Below are 19,660 nucleotides of genomic sequence, written 5' to 3'. Positions count from 1 at the left end.
ATGTGGAACCTATATGCTGCAGGTCTCCCTTGAAAAAGAGATCTATGATCTCAATGGGACCAATCTGGTTAAATAAAGGTTTGAAATGAAATTAAGGTAACACAACCTCTGAAGCTCACAAGGGAATTTTCCATTCCAATTATTGATATTACAATTGTCCTGTACATCTGTTTTGCGCATTTAAATTATACAACTTTAAAACAGCACAGCTATTCCCCTTTTCATTTTAAATACCCTGTAGTTATTGTTTTATAGTCATTTGTCATTCTTTCTTTACATTATCTTATTTTTATCTTTCTTGTATTGTTGATTTTGAACTTGTTTCTGCACCTCCTAGCGGCGAAATGTTATATTTTCTCCCACCGTCATCATGTGACATTTACAGGAAGTAGTGCTTTTAGCCACACGCATTTCATACATGGATGTATAGATTTCATACAACAGTTTTCTTTAGACATCCATGGAGAACTTCCAGCTCTCATATTCAGTCCTGTGCTCACATCCTCTGTATGTATTGGTTTATTCAACAATGGTATGATTTGTTTGAGAGATTACTGATAACAGCATTTACCCTAATTGGAACGAAAATACTAACTATTTATATACCGGTAAAACCGCGTTGAAATTAGGTTTCACATCCGGGCACTTGCTCCTAACCCCAGGGTTTCTTTTACCAACACATCTTTCAATAGCCTCCTTGTCATACCCAATATTATTACTACACCGGATAAATAAAACACAGCTGTTTTATTATATAGATATTTATATATTTTTTCTTCTAGTTTATTACAAGCTGTTTTTATTTAAAAATGTATTTTATTTAATAGTTTTAATGTTATGTGACTTAATGACTAATTCAATGCAGCATTGTACCACTACAATGGCCACTCCTCTTTTCATAGGTTTTGTAATTGTATAAGTGGCTTTTTTTGTTGTTGAAAGTATAAGCTTCCATGTCAAGTGTCCCAATGACTTCCAATCCTTACCAGATATTATGGATTGGACCATATTTGTCTCTGAAATGTAGTGGAGTAGAAGTATAAAGTTACATAAAATGAAAACACACTCGTATAAGTACCTCACAGCTGTACTTAAGGATAGTACTGTACCTCCTTATTTTGTCAGTGTAAAAGACTCAGCCCTGAAACTGTCCCAGATGATGGCTGCTGATGTTAGCACATCTTCACCTGCTTCAACCAGATCTAACATGGCTTTTCACACAGTTCAGCATTAACTCATGTTATCACCGATCTTAGCTGCTAAGCTCTGTTTCACCAGCATGGCTCTTCTCTCAGCAAGGGTCGGTTTGCTAGGGGCTGGCTTCAGAATAGTTCTCTACAGACTTGAATTTTGGAATAAAACTTTTAGCACACTATTCAAGGCAGACCACTATAGTAAGATGAGTGCTTCTTGAGTTAAAAGACCAACATGTAAAGTCTACAAGAGGAAGGAGAGACCAGAGAGACACTGTGTGACAGTCGAAGGAAATTCACAGACAGCTAACGGCTCAGAGAGAAACAAGGAAAAGACCAGCCTTTGTTTTTCCTCTTTAGTCGATGTCTCATTTAATTTCACTGGCCTGTTTTCAATTTAGACAGCTAGACTGTTTAAGTCATGTTTTGGTGACAGATTGCAGTGAAAATAATTTAAAAAAAACGCAAATAGTAAGAGCACGTCTCCCTGTATCCACTCCTCGTCTCTTCCCCTGTCTCTCTCGCTCTACATTTGGGTTATGCCCCATCTTGTGGTGAGTTTCATACAGCTCCTGGTAAAACAACAGCCCACCACTTTCCCTTTGGTTTTTACATCACTTCCTTGTAGCTGAGAAACCAAAAATCATCCATTGTCACTGCAGGGTTGCCTTAATACCAAGTCTTCATGACATGGTGGTAGAGGACGGGTACACAAAAGATGTGTGACAAGGAGAAATGGGTTTGTTGTGAAGAGTATTGATTGTACACAAAGACGGTCTATTAAACAGACCCTCTGGTTTACTGTGTGACAATTGGTTTGTTGGAACTTGATTAATTGCACATTTACTAAAACTAGTGATAAAGGCTTAACGGGATAGGTCTATTTTAATACAGCACTGCATGCACTGTGATGATTTGTCCTGTCTCCTTGGAAAATACTAAATCCAGCATCCTCATTATGTGCAAAAAATGCATTCTTAAGTTCAGTTGAGGCAAATATGATTACTCAGTGATTTAATCAAACTTTCAATGTTTTTAATATACAATCCCCTCTTTTTGTTTCCACAGATAGTGTCATTGTGCTGATCTGGAGCGTAAGAACAGTAACAGCTGCTTCAAAATACATATGGACATGTGAGTATAGCTTTAAGATCGATTAAATAAATGTGAAAATATTCTGTAAGGTAGGCCCTTTATTTTTATACTACCATTTTGTATAAGGGCCAATGCCCGCAAATCAAGATGTTTTTTTGCATTTCATCTTTAATATTGTGCATATTACCTAATTCCACGGGTCTTTGTCGTTGTAGTTCTTGTATCAGTTGTTTATATTTGAGGGGGAATAATCAAGGTCTTTTTTAGGGCTTAAATTGATGTGATTTGTACAAGTTATATTGCTTCACTCTTCTGTTTGTAAATAATTCTCTATCCCACAACTTATGCAATATATCGTTTTATTTGTTATTGTTGTCTGTGAGCTTATGTAATGCCGGCTGCTAGTGCTTATTATAACATTCTTCATTTTTTAACAGTAATAAACCAATGTCTCAAACAATGCTGTGTTGGGTCCTTTACATTTGAGGGAATTGGGCCTGGAGATACTTAAAAATCCTGTTTGTTTGGAAAAAGTTAGTCTTAGTCAAATGACCATATCCTAACTGACGCAAATCAATGATAGTGGCCCATAAAGGGAGATACAGAAGTTAAAAGCTTAAAGGGGCCCTATTATGCTTTTTGGGTTTTTCTCATGAGGTGTGTTGCATAGTGCTTGTAAATGGTCTGCAAAGGCTAAAATCCCAAATTTCACACAAGTTCACTGCCTATAACGCCTCTATTGGACTCCTTTGTATACTTTCACAACATAATGACATCACCATGTAACACTCGTGCTTCTATTGGCTATAGCGTTCCAACACATATGTATGTGATAGGCTAAGGGGCGGGACATCTCTAAGCTGTGGACCAATTACAACAGAGCCGGCCAGCTAACCAATCAGAGCAGACTGGGCTCTGGTTTCAGACAGAGGGTGAAAAGAGGTGCTGCAGCACAGGGAGTATGAGAAAAATAAAGAGCTTTTTGAACATTAAAACATGTAAACATGTCACAGTAGAGACACACAATACAAATATGAACCTGCCCCTTTCATTGTTCCCAGAGAACCTTTAAAGCATGAGCAGGCTGAGGAGCTCTCCAGGGCTGAAAACAACAATACTGTCCTGACTGTGAGTGTAATGTACGGTTTATATGTTTTATCTCAACAGTGTCACAAAATGACCTTTAATCAGTTTTATGATACAAGAGATAAGAGATCTCCAGAGACTGATGGGTGATTGCTTGTGATTGGCTTGTCTCTGTGTGTGTCCACGCTCGTGTATGATGGTGACGTGTTCCAGATTAATGGGTCGGTTTATAATTAGCTTCATGAAGTATTTCTGGAGTGGCCCATTTGTGACTCTGCCCCTGCAGGAGTCATATTCTTGGTTTCTCACTGCCACCTAGTGGACTTCAGATGATTCGTCCTTTCATTGTGTCATCATTATGCCTTATAGGTTACATCTTCACCTTTCAAAAAATCACCCTGTCTGGATAAAAAGTATATGAAAATAAGATTTATTATGGTGCAAATTATAGATTTGGCAATGGGAAATAGCGTTTAAATGATCTGTCAGCGTTTTAATCGCAGTTCATTATGTGGGGTTGCAAACTAATTATCATGATTGGAATGGGAGAAATAAATAAATAATATAATTAATGGAGTATTAAGGCACGTGATTGTGTCTTTATTGTTGTGCTCTTGTTTGTTTCCCCACAAAGAACAAAACCAGCGACCCTCTCCCCCTCCCCTCCTCGATCCTGATCCCTCCTCACGTAATGTGTTGCTCATATCATCAAACTTCAAGCCCGTGACCAGGATTCAGACCAGAGCTATATAGATACGAAGACAATCATCACTTCCAAAAAAAAGTGACACTTCAGGGGCCAAGAGCGGCGCCATTCAGTATCAAACCTGCGGACTGCCTGCAGAAACAGATCAGATGCACCGGTGGAGGTAGTGCCATACTCGCAGTGACTCATTCGTGCGCAATGACAATAAACACACACGGCTTGATTTGAATGTCAGCAAATCAAACCTACTCCAACAAAAGGAAGGTCACCTTGCGTAAGGGTCCAGCAGTGATTGAAGCTCGGGTCTATTTTTTCTTCCTCTGCTGCTCGGATTGAGTGTTGCCTCTTAGCGCAGCCGTTTCTCCTTCAGGACTTAATTTGGTGGTAAATTCACTTTTTCTGGACTGCACCTGTTCACCTGGAGACACGTAATCCCGGTAAGTAGCTTTATTCATGTATGCTGTCTTTCAAGTCTAAACTCAACGAACTATTTCTTAATTATCCTTGGTGATGCTCTAACAGGTGTTTTAAAAGCTTTACTGTCTGCACAAATAATAGCTTTAAGTGATAGAGTCGGCCTTTAGTTTGTGTAGGAATTTCACTTGTTTATTCTGCAAATATTTAATTGCTCCATTTAATTGTTCTCATTGTCTTTAATAACCGATTGGTGGTTTGTAAAGAGGGATGCAGGATGTCTTTTTTCTGTGATGGGTGACTTGAATCTGCATCACGATCAACAATGCAAATAATCTCTTTAAGATGATATTTCTCATGCAAGTTTGTAGATTCAACGCCAGGCTACTGGTAGCTATAGGCCATATGATTAATTTGAGTACAATCAAAAATACTATTCTTTTTGTAGGCTGCTAATTGCCTTTTTGCCTTATCTCCACATGTTTAATATGTCTGTATTTCATAGCTATACGCTATAGAACAATTAGTGCCGTGCTATTTATTTTTAGAAGAGGCATGAAGCTGTCTGGCGGCTGTTAACCGTCATCCATCCTGAGCAGGATCAAGATATGAGGCTGAAATAACCTGCTTATGGCTATTAACTAGAGGGGTTTCTTTTGTCTGTCAGCAGTTATAGATGAACTTGTCATTTTAGATTAAAAAATATGTTGTATTCTGTATCCTGAGACGACTAATTGAATATCAACTTGCAAGACAGACTGTATCCTTGTAGGTCAGGTTCGCCAACTTGAGCATCTCTTTTAATGTAAAAAAAAAAGCATAAAGAAGAAAGAGTCATATATTTATAAAGCCTACTGTTTATTTTATATGGGATTTTTTCTCTTTCCCTGTCAGTGAGACTTTCGTATTGGATGGTATAAAGACAGATTTTTGGGGGCATTAAAGAAAAAACAAAAGTCAGGCTTTTTGAGGTGAGGACTTTGGCTCTGATGGCGGCGTCTGCACCCTCCTCCTCTGCCGGCGAGTCGGATCCCAACTCGACAAATTTACGACCACCGGGCACAAGTAGGTCCATGACAGATAATATGCTATTTCACGTGTGCTATTTACTTTGTCGGAAATGCCATTAATCATTTTCATCGAGGGAGAAAAAAAAGAGTGCGCTGTCTTTTGAGAAGGCTTCCTCTGCCACAAATCACCGCTGCATTTCATTCACCATCCCGACCTCCCGGCTGCTGCTGACAGACAAATGCTGCTGTCAGAAGCTGATACCCTCCACTAGCAGTACACTGAGGCAATTAGCCTGCAAACAAGCCCGAGGCTGCAGCACCGGAACATCAGATCACAAAGGCAACAATATATAAAATGTTTTGCTGCAAAAATTACAATATTATTATTACTGTGATTTTTTATTATTATTATTATTATTATTATTATTATTATTATTATTATTATTTAAAACTGGGGTGGTGTGTTAATGCATTATTTTATTTGTATTTTATTTGGTTTGCCTACATTCGCCCTGGCTGAATAAAGTGCCATGAAAAAAAATGGAAAAAGAAAATTGCCCCTGAAGTGTCTGTTAATTCAGCCATATTAAAGTGGCCCTAATGGTACACTTAAGCTTTGCAGCCTTCGAGAAGGGGCTCTGTAGAAACCCTGCAGCCACCACAGTCCTTTCATTGTGAGCTGGTATAAAAGAAGAAGCCTGCTCCTCATGAATAGAGGGCTAAAATCATGTTACAGGTACATACGTGCTCCTGACACAAATATATAAGAAAAAGAAGAATCCAATCCACTCAAATGTCTGCAGTGAAAACATGAGCTATTTTTTCTCTCTAATGACATTATTATCCTACGGTTTTGCTTCGTCAATCAGTGAGTGTCTTGTGAAAAGCAGAGATTTTATCATGTTAGGCCCATGCGTAAATTGCCTGTATCTAGCCTTCGAGCTGCACCTCTGAAAATGTCTGAATGCCTTTTTGTCAGCACATCTGCTCGTGTTTCTTTTCTTCCTTTTTCAGTTTTTAGCTGTCCCTTTGTTGCCCATCTCATTTCCCCTGGCTTGGGAGAAATCATTGAGGGGACTGAGTTTAAGTGCGTCCAATGAGCTGAGCAGGGCAATGATTTATCTAATGATCCAAAGCAAGGGGTTAAATTGGGATGTGGGAATGGGGCTGCACCCCCCCCCCCCTCCCCACACACACACCCACTCCCACCCCTCCTCCTTTAAATTGCTGCTTTTGAGGATGTTGGTCTATGCCTCCACCCAAGGTGCCCCATCCCCTCTGTGGCTGGTAGCCCTTGATAACGCAGTAATTCTCTATCTGTCAGCGGCCAGCCGGCTCATGTCTACTGAAGCTCGCATTTTAACCAGCATCTATCTATTCACTCAATTAGATCTTTAGCCTGGCGTGGATCCAAAGGGATAATGAATTTGAAGTCCTCGCCTAGGTCATAAACGGTGCATACAGTGGAAATAGGCTAATCCAGATCCAGGGGCCGGGGGAGGGCCGGTTTAATGTTAAAACAATCCCAAGACTCTCATGCTAGCTATTTTAGTTTCAGTTTGCGACATCACTCCACCTCATATACCTTTCTCCATTCATGTCCACGATTTAATTGTTTGAAATAAAAATGTACACCTAAATTGGATTTATTTTCTTTCAAGCAAATGTGAGGCCCTCTAATTGTTCTTTCAAAAAAAAATTTAGGCTATGATGCTTGGTGTGGAGTTGCCCATGGATGTACTAGAAAATTGGGAATGAAGATATGTGGTAAGTTGCTGATTTTTTCTTGTAAGAAATATGTGTCAGGAAAATATCAAATATGACTTTTCAGAAAGCCTGTAGGCTATGGCCTGCATCATTTTATTACAATGGAAACAAACTCCAGGGCGAACAGGATTTATTTGTAATATCATACAGGCAAGGATTAACCACTTAGATTAACCAATATTATTTAGTTTATTCCATTAAATCTGGATTTACTAATTTAACCATAATGTAGAAAAGGCGAGGTGCACCTGTCGACACTATCCATGTATTCCTGAGCCAATGCTGATGAAATTGAAGAGGGAATATTCAAAGATAGATTTTCCGATTTACACTTTTTAGTGTTTTCCAATCTAACACAACCCACTAACCAAGGGCGGACTGACATCCCATAATGGTGAATGTCACGCACCAGCGCGCGGTACCATTTTCTAGTATTTTTGACCGACACGTTCTGCTGGTTTCATTAAGGCTATTTAATTACCCAGCACCGTGGAAAGCTACATAATATAATAGGGAGATACAAAAAACAAAGCTGTATTCTGGTAGGATTAATATCAGGGTCTAAACAGCAGGATTAATGTCTTTAAATAAACGGGTTGTAACATTTTCAGATGAGATTTATGTGGAGTATATTCTCCTGCATGCTTTATTTATCAATGAATATATTTTTGTAAAATCTACGTCTGGTTTGTTTTTTATCGTGTATTTCGCTCCTGTGACAGGAGCTTGAGTAAGAATGTACAGCCGCTACAAACACCACAGCCATTTGTTTTTGCATGGTTGGAGTTTGATGCTGATGTCACCATGGCTCAACCTCCCACTGAGCCCTCCGCCAATAAATAGCATTCCCTGGGCAGCATGGACCCCTATTTATAAAATAAAGGGCGAGTAAGAACAGTAGCTCCTCGGAGAAAGACGAAGAGGAGATAAAAGTCACAGATTGGAAGTTTGCCAGGTAATCAACAAGCTGCAGCTGTCAACATGTATGGGGAGTGTAACCACCCTGCGGACTCTTCTGCTTCTTGTAATCGTTTAGGGTTTTTGCAGAAGAACAACAGTCTGGAGGAGAGGGGCATGATGGGGAGCTCCTTCAAAGAGCGAGCAAGCAAGAACCTGCTGTCCTGCGATAACACCGGAGGAGACGCGCACTTCAGACGCACGGAGAACGACTTCTCCAACATGTACGCCAGAGGTAAGAATGATGAGGAAGATCGCAGTGTGTTTGATATTTGAAAATAATTGCAATTTATTTGAATTACAACGCATTACACTTGAGGAAAGATATGTGTGGATATTTTAATCTGGATTATAATAATGTAAAATAGATAAAAAATACAAGTAAATAATATGCTGATTAAATATTGCTAATGGCAACATAACTAACATAATAATAGGACTGCATTTGTTGGTGGTTATTAATTATTCAATGCTGCTTCAAACCCAACTGTTTGGCACCAAAAATAAAGCTAAAATCAACTTGATGAGTTGAGACCCAGAGGTCACAGGAAAGTAAATGGTTCAAAAAAATAAACCTGGAAAAACTCAACATGAGTTCAAATCTTTATACTTAGGTGAGGAGACACAAACAAATATCAATAAATGTATGTTTTTTTATTTTGCAGATCTGTTGCCGGCCAAAAATGGAGAGGAGCCCACCATGCAGTTCTTGCTGGAGGTTGTGGAAATCCTTACCACCTACGTAAGGAAGACCTTTGACAGATCCACCAAGGTCCTGGACTTCCACCACCCCCACCAGCTGCTGGAGGGCATGGAGGGCTTCAACCTGGAGCTCTCTGACCAGCCCGAGTCCCTGGAGCAGATCCTGGTGGACTGCAGGGACACCTTGAAGTACGGAGTGAGAACAGGTGACGAAAGAGGCCTGAAGGCGCGCAGCATGGCCTGCTACAATCAATAACTCCTATTAGCTGACATGCCAGAGTAATGATTACAGATAAGCCATTTTCTCTCTCTCATTCTCAAGTGATTCATTGTTTTCTGGGGATTATGTTTCTTTGTTTTCTCTTTATCAATCGCAGGTCACCCTAGGTTCTTTAACCAGCTCTCCACTGGATTAGACATCGTAGGGTTGGCAGGAGAGTGGCTTACCTCCACAGCCAACACCAACATGTGAGTACTGGGATAACGTCTCATTTATTAGTTGATTTCTTTAAATAAATTGTTCATTGCAGAAACGCATTAATGAGGATAATATTCAAAATGTAAGGAGTAAGAATTAGATCCAGTTTGGAAGTCAATAAGTTAATTTCATGCTAATATCCATAGCCTTTCTCCATTGCCCGTGGAGAAAGGCTTTCAGTTGGAGGAACACTTGAAGTGACATGCAATAATTACCGTCTCTGGCTCCAGAGTAATAGATTGTCAATCAAACAGGAAAATAAAAATACATTTGTAGAGCTACCCCCCACGGTGTTGCCATTGTTGCCCTCTGCCCAGGCTGTGGTCACATAACTCAGCCGTGCAGGCAAACTAAATTGCCTATTGATTCGCATTAACAGTTTACATGGTGTCTTTGTCTCATCGGAAGCTAGTTCTTGTGACATAACAAAGCCAGGCAGGGGAAAGAGCCTCTCCCCCTCAGACCATCTGCACACAGCCCTCAGTGGGAATCAGTGAGGAGTTTTTCCATGCATTAAGACAATTAGTTTAGTTTTCCTGCAGAATCTGTGTCTGAGGGGTTTGATTCCATCTGTGTTGTTATCCTCTGTACTATCTGATACTCTAATTGATAGCTCAACACATTATGAAAAAACGTAATTTCCTTACCTTACCATAAGTCCCAGGTTTGATTCTAGCTCATTTCCATATTTGTAAACGACTAAATAAAGTTAATATGCTGATATTTAGTGGGGTCGTATGCAGCTTGAGGAAATGTTTTATCATTACTGCTTGTGCACTTATGTGGGTTGAATACAATATGCAGTACAGTACAGATAATGTCAATTAAACTAGATGGGTACTGGGAGAAAGCAAACCTTCACCGAGGCCATTTCCATGAGTGAATAATCATCTGTGTATCAGCCCCATCATTCGTTTCCACTCTGAAACGTAATGCTTTTTTCCTTTGCCCATGCTACACGCTCCCACGGGGTTTCATGAAAACTGGGATAATAGTTTTTCTGTATCTTTCTGACAAAAAGACAAATAACAAACAAACCTAACCAGAAATATAACCTTTGAGTGAGAGTTAAAATGTAAAGACATGTAAATGGATATCTGGATAGATTTCTGTACCAGTACAAAGGTGCTCTTTATAGTGGGTTTATAAATTATAACCGATATTAAAACAGTCCTTAAACATGTTGTAATAGCCCCGTTCATACTGGCACAGCCCCCAGTCTTTCTTTCTCAGCTTGTGTGTTATTGGGAACATCAGCGAGGATGACTTGAACCAGAGGGTGGAGGTTGCTTACATACTTGTAATTTACCTTTATTAATTACTCCATCAACCCTAATTACCCCTGGCAGATATTGACTGACACTAATAGAGTGACAATCACTTCCAGGTCTTACATAATCAGAATCGGAGAGCGTCGCCTGCATGAATGAATGCGGTGAAATTAATGTGCGACATCTGCGAAGTCGAAGTGGCATATGACTTGTTTATTTTTCCCTCTCCGTATTCCTGTGGGTATTCTGAAGATGCTGAGGGGCACAATGCGACATCCTGTAATCTTCCACTGATTCGTTAACTTTCTTTGCTTGAATAGACAGATACTTATGTGATACTTATGTTGGCCATGAGCGGTAGTGCAATAGGTCGCCATTGTCAGTATGTGCGTCTGTGTATTGTGTTTGTTCAAACGGTGTATGACTGATGATATGTGTATGTCTCTTAATGTCCACTATGTTTGTATATGTACATGTATGCGGAACTGCAGGACGGAGTCCAGAACAAATTTCCTTACGGGGACAATAAAGTATATCGTATCGTATTAGAAGAATATTGGTCAGGAGAAGGTGGACGAGCCTCCCTGTGCTGTGAATCCAAATCGACTGTGCTCTTCTCTGAGGCAGAGGGGTTTAATGTACTTTGATTAGACAGGAAATAAATGTGTACTTCAGAGGACAAGACATGGGAAAACAATCCCTACAATGAGAAAGTTAAAGGCATGTGAAAGAACTTTGTAATTATTTGATTTCCTTTGTTTCTAGGGTAGTAAAATGGCATTGTTCACATTTTGAATATTCTCACATTCTATTCCCACATTTGTTTCCATGCTTCTGCTGAAACACAATCCTGATGCTCTGTCAATGAGCCTGTGTGGCATTTGTTGTATCATTTCACTGCAGCAGAAGGCCATTTCTAACACAAGATGGTGTTGTTATTGAAGTGTGACCATTTGCATAATGTTGTATCTGTTCCTTTTCTATTGAGCCAGCAGCATGCTCAGTAGCCAATTACAAGTACAATTAGATTACACAAACACATAATGTTAAATACCAGCATATTCCCTATCTTTATTGATCTCAGTCTCTCCTGCTCACTTTATGTTATATAGAATATCGCTAATAAAAGAATAAGAATAAAACACTAGAGAGAAAAATAGTATTTATTCAGTGTTGCCTAATTAAAACGCAACAATCCAAAAACTAAAAGTGGAGCTGTGAGTTCCATCCGCCTTTAATTAAATATACAAATGTGTTTTTTTGGTTGGTTTCAGGTTTACCTACGAGATCGCCCCTGTCTTTGTGCTCATGGAGCAGCTGACTCTGAAAAAGATGAGAGAGATGGTCGGCTGGCCGAATGGAGAGGGCGATGGGATATTTTCTCCAGGTGAGAAAGTTCCTCAATAATCCTGAGGCAATCTTTTGTTATCGTTCCAGACTGAAACAGATACCACCAGATGTTTAGGTATGTTTGTATATTAGCTATGCTTCTGAATTTCTAGCTTGACTTCTAAAATATCTCATGTGGTTGTCATCAAGTGTTGCCATTAAAATGTAGTAAATTAGGGATAGCTTGATAGATAATTATTATACTAATGTAATGACAGCTATGGTAATTATTTGAATCTGGCCATTATCAGACCAAGTATTGGATCAATGCATCTCTGTAACCAAGTTCTAAATATGGAATATAGGGAATTTCAATGAGATATAGAGTCTTTGGATGAATGTGTATGCACATTACTTTAATGTTGCAGCTTTTAAAAGCGGGGCTAGTTTTAAGCCTTGTAAACTCCTGTGCAGCCTACTCTATAATTACGCTTCATATTGTATTAGCTGAATGCAGTTCATTTGAATAATCTGCAGGAACTAGAAACTGAAATAAGTGTAGTGGAGTAAAACCTTTCCCTCAGTTTTCCCAATGTGTTGTGTAAAGGACCTTTAAATGGAGTTATGCAAGTACAAGTAACTAACAAGTATCTGTATTTAGTTATTACCGTCCTAACTTCCTATCTCTGTTTGTTTGTACAGGAGGAGCAATCTCCAACATGTACAGTGTGATGATTGCAAGATACAAATACTTCCCTGAAGTCAAGACCAAAGGCATGTCAGCTGCCCCAAGGCTGGTCCTCTTCACCTCAGAGCACGTACGTCTAAAACCGTCTTTGTATAACTCTACCTGTATCACAAAGTTTGAATATGTAAGGGTTAATCCAGCCTGAACTGACTGATCAAACGTTGCTTCTTGCAGAGCCACTATTCCATCAAGAAGGCCTGTGCAGCTCTGGGCTTCGGGACAGAGAACCTGATCCTTCTGAGCACAGATAAGAGGTTTGCTTTCTACTGAACCCACAAGTCTGGTAGAATATCAAATACCTTGATTCATTTACAACTGTTTTGTTCTTCTTCTTCTTCATCTTCTTCTTCTCCTCCTCCTCCAGAGGGCGAGTCATTCCTGCCGATCTGGAAGCAAAAGTAATAGAGGCCAAGCAGAAGGTAAATGTCAGCAGCTGTGTCTCAGACATGGTGCTCTTTGTATCAGTGACTCCATGCAATGAGAAACACCCTGATCCATGGAGTTCACTCGTACCAAAGGACACACTTGTGTGTGCCAGAGCAGTGAGGATTGTTCAGTAAGGTTAATGCATCTGTCTGCTCACATGTGATGTTCCCTGTGTCTAAAGTAACATCCTGGAGGTCCTCCTTCAAAGGCAAAGTGATTCACAGACTAGAATAAATGGGAAGGCAGCTGTAGGGCCAGACAGGAAGAGTGCATTATTTGTGAAATGTGTTTTAGTCTGTGTCTTTGATGTCAACAATCACAGGGAGAGGATCAACATAATTACTTGAATTCAGCCAAAAATGGAATGTATTTTTTCTCTCCGATGCTCCCTGTTTGCAGGGCTATGTGCCGATGTTTGTGAATGCCACTGCTGGTACCACCGTCTACGGAGCCTTTGATCCCATCAATGAAATTGCAGACATCTGTGAAAAGTACAACATGTGGCTTCACGTGGACGTAAGATGATATTGATATTATTAAATGATGAGCTGTGTGGACATTTGCATCCTTGTTGTGATAAATGTGTTGTGTCCTGTGCAGGGTGCCTGGGGAGGAGGTCTGCTGATGTCCAGGAAACACAGACACAAGCTGAATGGAGTGGAGAGGTAAAAGAACTCAATGAGTGAACATTTTAAATGATGATTTATGCAGTACAGGAATACAAGGGTGGGATATGTTACTCATGAAGTTCAGTTTGATTGTCACAGAGAGCAAAACTCAGGTTGTGAAGTGTTAGTAACTTCCTCTGTGGGTCTGGAGGATAACCATGAGATCATCAGGGATATTTTTGCATGGAGTTCATGTAAAACTGGGGGCCTTGAGTTAGAAATCCATGGGCATCTACCACTGCGTTTGTAAATAGTTACTTCAAGCACCTGGACCATTTGTACATTTGGAGCGCTGTTGGAATATCCCATTTGGTTATTCAGAGCAGCACACTCTGGGATCAGCAGAGTGTACTCTGGGCACTGAAATAGAAACTGTTTTAGAGATATAACAACCGAGGGCTGATGGTGTGACGATATTTGGTAATTTCGTCTGAGATGTATCATTATATTATTACATTACATTTAGCTGACGCTTTTATCCAAAGCGACTTACAATAAGTACATTCGACCAGGAAGACACAACCTTGAAGAAAACAGAATCATATAAGTACGTAGGGGTTAACCTGGACACTCTTTCAAAGGACTCATGTCCACAGTTATTTCAATAAGACTGAAGGATCAGTGTGTTTTTAGATTTTTGTTCCCAGACTTGACACACACACACAATCACAGCGCTTTGTTTACTGTTTCAATATCGGTGCAGGGCCAACTCAGTCACCTGGAACCCCCATAAAATGATGGGTGTGCCGCTGCAGTGCTCTGCCGTTCTCGTCAGAGAGAGGGTGAGACACACAATATCACCCCTCCACCAGCACGATCGATAAGTGGACTGTTTTCTGCCGATGTTTAGTAACCTCAGTGTTTCTTTCACCACCACTGTGTCCATTGCAGGGATTATTACAAGGCTGCAACTCCATGTGTGCTGGTTACCTCTTCCAGCCAGATAAACAGTACGATACTTCATACGACACGGGCGACAAGGCCATTCAGTGTGGACGGCATGTGGATATCTTCAAGTTCTGGCTCATGTGGAAGGCAAAGGTGTGACTTAAAACAAATTGAAAGCCTCGACTAACACCGCTGCCATATCTAGAATGTGATGGTAACAACTCCTTTCTTTTTAATCTACCCAAAAGGGAACTGTGGGATTTGAGCATCATATTGACAAGTGCCTGGATCTGTCAGGGTACCTCTACGATAAAATAAAAAACAGAGAGGGCTACGAGTTGGTGTCCGAAGGAGAGGTAAGATAATCTAAGCACATTTTTAAATGCAAACATATTGACTGAGAATTCATTTGATACTTAAGATGAACAGATGCAGCAAAAAGGACACCTATCTGTACTATTCTTACTGTGTCTGGGGTTTTCCTCTCCACAGAACACTTGCTTTTCTTTTGTAATAAACAACTACATCAATGTACCTCATATCTTAACTTGCTTTTAGGATTGATTTGACCATTTTGCATTGCTGACAAGCAGACAATAAAAGCTGAAATTACAGAAGGCTGTGTTTATCTCCGCTCATTACAAATGTTGTTACCATTTTCTCTTATCAGCCGCAGCACACTAATGTGTGTTTCTGGTATATTCCGCCGAGCCTACGAGGCCTGCCTGATGGCCAGGAAAGGCAAGAGAGGTTGCACAAGGTAACGACTCATCAATCAGCTTTTCAAGATAAGTTTGAACTGCCCCTGCCCACTTAGGTTGAGTCATTCACAAAGTAAAGTAATGGACATCTTGTGTGTGCATACTGTATATGCTTGTATTTTGCAGAGTTAGGATGGTAATATTGCAGTGTTGTAAAGTAACTAAGTATATTTACTCATATCAACCCATAAATAAGACTTAGTTACACCTGGAGTTAAATTCACAAGCTACCCTGCAGCATACAAAGTAAATAGAACATGCTCCACCTTTACCAGCTTTTATAACACTTGAATGCATTGATACTTCTAATCAAAACAAAATATAGTATATATATAAATATATAATAAATATTATTCTGAAATGGGCCAATCTGCATAAAGAGTACTTTTACTTTTTGTATATTTTGATGATAATACTTGAGTAACATTTGATTTGCATGACTTTTACTTGTTACCGAGTTAAGTACAAGATCTGAGTATTCTTCCACCTCTGTGATACTTTGTGTTTTCCCTGCAACAGGTGGCCCCAAAGATCAAAGCGATGATGATGGAGTCTGGGACTACGATGGTGGGTTACCAGCCTCAAGGAGACAAGGTCAACTTTTTCCGCATGGTGATCTCAAACCACGCCGCTACCAGGTCAGACATCGACTTCCTGATCGAGGAGATCGAGCGACTCGGGCTCGACTTGTAAGACCGACACATAAACTCCTTTTTTCGCCACATGTTTCCGAACGGAGAGCGTTGAGCTTGGCTTCATGTCCCTTCTGTCTCATAAAGACGTTGACATTTTTGCTTACAGATCTTCTCTGGCAATGCACAAGAAATAATAAGCCCTGTGTGTTCTCTGTCTCTTTTGTCAATGACACATATTCAAAACATTTGCACAAAAGGATATCTGAGAAAAGAAACTCAAATCTGTGAGAGAATCACAAAAGTTCACTGTATTCTTGGTAATATGTTACGTCGAATTAAACGTATATAAAACTATAGATTCAGTTAAGATTAAAAACATGTAAAAATGAAATATCAAGAATATTAGAGCACTTAGGTGATTCTTTCTATAGCAGCTATTCAAAAGTTATTTTACTGTGTACTATAGAAAGGTCAGTATTAAAAACAGAATGAAATGAAAATATTTTTTCACAAGTACCAGAGCACAATGTAAGGAACCGAAAAGCATTTCCATTAACAGTATTAGTGTAAGATATATATATGTATATATTATATATATATATATATACTGAATATGGTGTACTGACTGATACTCCATGTTGTCTGTGTAATTTCTCAAGCCAGATGCCTCGCCACATTGTACCCAAGCTATTATTTCCCTTTTATATTACATAGATGGGAATATATAACACAGTCATTGTACTTGATCGCTGTGTTTTTAGAGATTTCTGTGTAGATTGTGTATAGTATTGTTACATTGCCTTTGTGCCAAATGTGTCCTAGTTTTACAGTGAGAAAATCCTATATGTAAATCGACCATACAGTATTATATGTAATAGATATATACCTTTATTTATACCCAGAGATTCTTATTGTTGATAGGTTATCTGCTGTCTTGATCCATTTGTAATGTATCCTTCTTCCTAGTTGGAAACTCTGCTGTATCATGTCACAATGTTTTGAACAACATTGAATTATTTTAGTGTATTTGTGAACCAAAGAAGGGTCGAGTTACATTTATGAACATGCCCTTAATTCTCCCTTATGGATGGATTCAGATGTTTGTATAAGAATACTTCACTTATCGCCCTTAACTTTAGTGCAATATATGTTGTGTAACTGTGCAATGTCATTGTGATTCACTGACTGAATGTTGTCTAGACACTCTGCTTTATGTGGGAGGCATGACCGGCAGTGCGGCCGCTACTGCCGGCGCTTAGTTCAGATAAAAAGCACAAAGCTAACCCACCTTTTATGCTACAGACATATGTCTGAATTATAATGTGTTTAGTGGAATATGCAACATGTTGTTTGTCTTAACACGCTCAATAGGCACACTTTTATGTTGAGAAAAACAACTCTTAGCTTGAACAATAACATGCCCAGTGTTTGCTACTGTGATTAGATTTATTGAACAATTGTACATTCCTGAATTAGTGGGATGACATATCCCTTGTTTAATTCTATGTAGGCACCGCCATCATTTGCAGAGTATTATTGTTGTATCCACAGCGCTAATAAAAACATAAGCTGAAAAACTTCTGTGGGCACATTTCTTTTTTACAGGTTGTAATAGGTCAAATATATGTGGCAATCTACAATGGAGAAGTAACGGTCTATGCGGTTAGGTGACGTTAGCTCTACTTACACTGCTACTGTATAGAGTAGAGATAAAAACAGTAATTGCCAAACATTTTTTTCTTTTTTCTCAATCTTATTAAAACACACTATATAGAAAGTATTGGACTGAAAAGATTCCCATCTACACAAACTGGGGTTGAAAGGTGCAGATGACACAATGCAGAAGTTACCATGAAGCATTTTCACTACACCAAAAAGAGAAATAGTTGATGTTTTACATAATAAATACATAAGTTTTGTAAGTAATTCACAACAATAAAGTTAATGATATCCTGCATGCTTATTACCTAGGGGTAAGGTTAGAGCCCTTAATAACAAACTGAAATCCAAACAGCTCTTTTCACATGATGTGGGATTTGGCAGGGTTGGTGCTGCTAGAGCAATTTATGAAATATCAAGGTGATTAAACATTGGTTAAGTATGTTGTTTATTTGGTAAAGACGACTGGGGTTTCCAGGCCAACAAATACATCATTAGAGTAAACAGTCTCCCAGTCTCTTGGTCTGGCTGTTCATCAGTCACTGCCACAGACAGGTTGAGTGTGAGAAAACTGTCTCCGACCTCTAGACTATATATGCAAAGGAAGGTCTCCTATTTGGACAGAGCTTAACAATGTTGTGGAATGATTAATTCATCTTAGCCTGATGTTGTCTGTCTAAAACTAGTAGAAGATTTTGGGTTAATGTGCATATTTTCCTCCGTCTCTCTCTTCTTCTTTTTTCTGGTACATCTTTTCAATCCACCTGGCTGTCACCCATCGTTGGTCAGATTAATCACCCTGAAGGGACTTTTTATTGGCTGATCATCTCACAGCTGAGATTTCACGAGCACCGCCTGCCAATTCTCTCACTCCTCTCATTACTCACACTTTTAAGATATTTATCATAAAAGGCATTAGACTGTGCTCTCTTAACATTTTTATTCTACGGCGCCTATTTGAAAGCTCTGCCTGGCTGCCTTTTATTTCGAAACAGCCGTGGAGGGGCTGTTTCTCTGGCTCTGTTCCCATCCTCCACCAGGGCAGACGCTGCTTCTTTGTTTCACGCTTCAGTGCAGTGATCATTACAGCCCGGGTGTCACTGGCTGCTGTGTAAAGTTACTGAGGATTAAAGGGATAACTACTCCTATAATGGGGTAATAGAAATAATAACCCCTGACTTCTTTCCATATCTAAATACAGGGTGATTTTCTTTTTTCTTTGTAGCTCTGCATCATTGAGGGTGCCAAAGCGTAATGACATGGCTAATTTGGAAGCAGATGTTGGAGAATCTTATAATGATTGAATGCTAATGAAACCAGGGCTTCGGCTCCTGTAGCGGGTCACGTAACTCGCTACACATGGAGGAATGGCCACCCAGAGTAAGCATACAAATATCAGTCCGTCTGTTCAGTGAACATGATCATTTTTCTGAAAATTATCTATTTTTGGTATACAAAGCTATATGAGGTTTGAAAGGAAAAGGTTTGCAACTGGTATAGACTACAGATTTGACATATATATTTTTAAGGGTGTTCGGTTTAATCAGCAATCAGCAATCGCCATCAATTCTAATTACAAGCATAATTAAACTTTCATCAAGAGGAGATCAGCGGCAGTAAAATAATAAGGAGCAGTTTTGTTTTTGCAGCCTCGGTCCCCGGAGGGTGGGCGGACTGGCTCTGAACACCAGACTGTGAAATGCTTATTATGTCTGTCTCTGCACTAGTCTGTTCACCCTCCATCACCTGACACACACACACACACACACACACACACACACACACACACACACACACACACACACACACACACACACACACACACACACACACACACACACACACACACACACACACACACACACAC

At 39.6% G+C, this 19,660-nt stretch overlaps 1 protein-coding gene across 2 annotated transcripts; it reads left to right on the top strand.

Annotated features, from left to right (window-relative positions):
- Positions 1-3,130: 3,130 nt before the first annotated feature.
- Positions 3,131-17,711, top strand: LOC117467010 (glutamate decarboxylase 1). Of its 2 annotated transcripts, XM_034110556.2 has the most exons (19): positions 3,131-3,247; positions 3,350-3,416; positions 4,009-4,517; positions 5,389-5,559; positions 7,209-7,271; positions 8,308-8,463; positions 8,894-9,136; positions 9,308-9,398; positions 11,954-12,066; positions 12,711-12,826; positions 12,931-13,010; positions 13,121-13,175; positions 13,582-13,698; positions 13,783-13,847; positions 14,554-14,632; positions 14,742-14,891; positions 14,987-15,094; positions 15,409-15,498; positions 16,019-17,711. In XM_034110556.2, the coding sequence occupies exons 4-19, from the start codon at positions 5,484-5,486 to the stop codon at positions 16,190-16,192; spliced, it is 1,776 nt and encodes a 591-aa protein (XP_033966447.1). In that variant the 5' UTR covers positions 3,131-3,247; positions 3,350-3,416; positions 4,009-4,517; positions 5,389-5,483; the 3' UTR covers positions 16,193-17,711. The 2 variants fall into 2 exon arrangements, with proteins under 2 accessions (XP_033966447.1, XP_033966448.1); XM_034110557.2 differs by lacking the exons at positions 3,131-3,247; positions 3,350-3,416; positions 4,009-4,517; positions 5,389-5,559; positions 7,209-7,271 and adding an exon at positions 8,157-8,226.
- The last annotated feature ends 1,949 nt before the right edge of the window (positions 17,712-19,660 follow it).

Source organism: Pseudochaenichthys georgianus, chromosome 21 (assembly GCF_902827115.2).
Source record: "Pseudochaenichthys georgianus chromosome 21, fPseGeo1.2, whole genome shotgun sequence".
Lineage (NCBI taxonomy): Eukaryota > Metazoa > Chordata > Actinopteri > Perciformes > Channichthyidae > Pseudochaenichthys > Pseudochaenichthys georgianus.
This window is presented reverse-complemented; position numbering and strand designations above follow the sequence as displayed.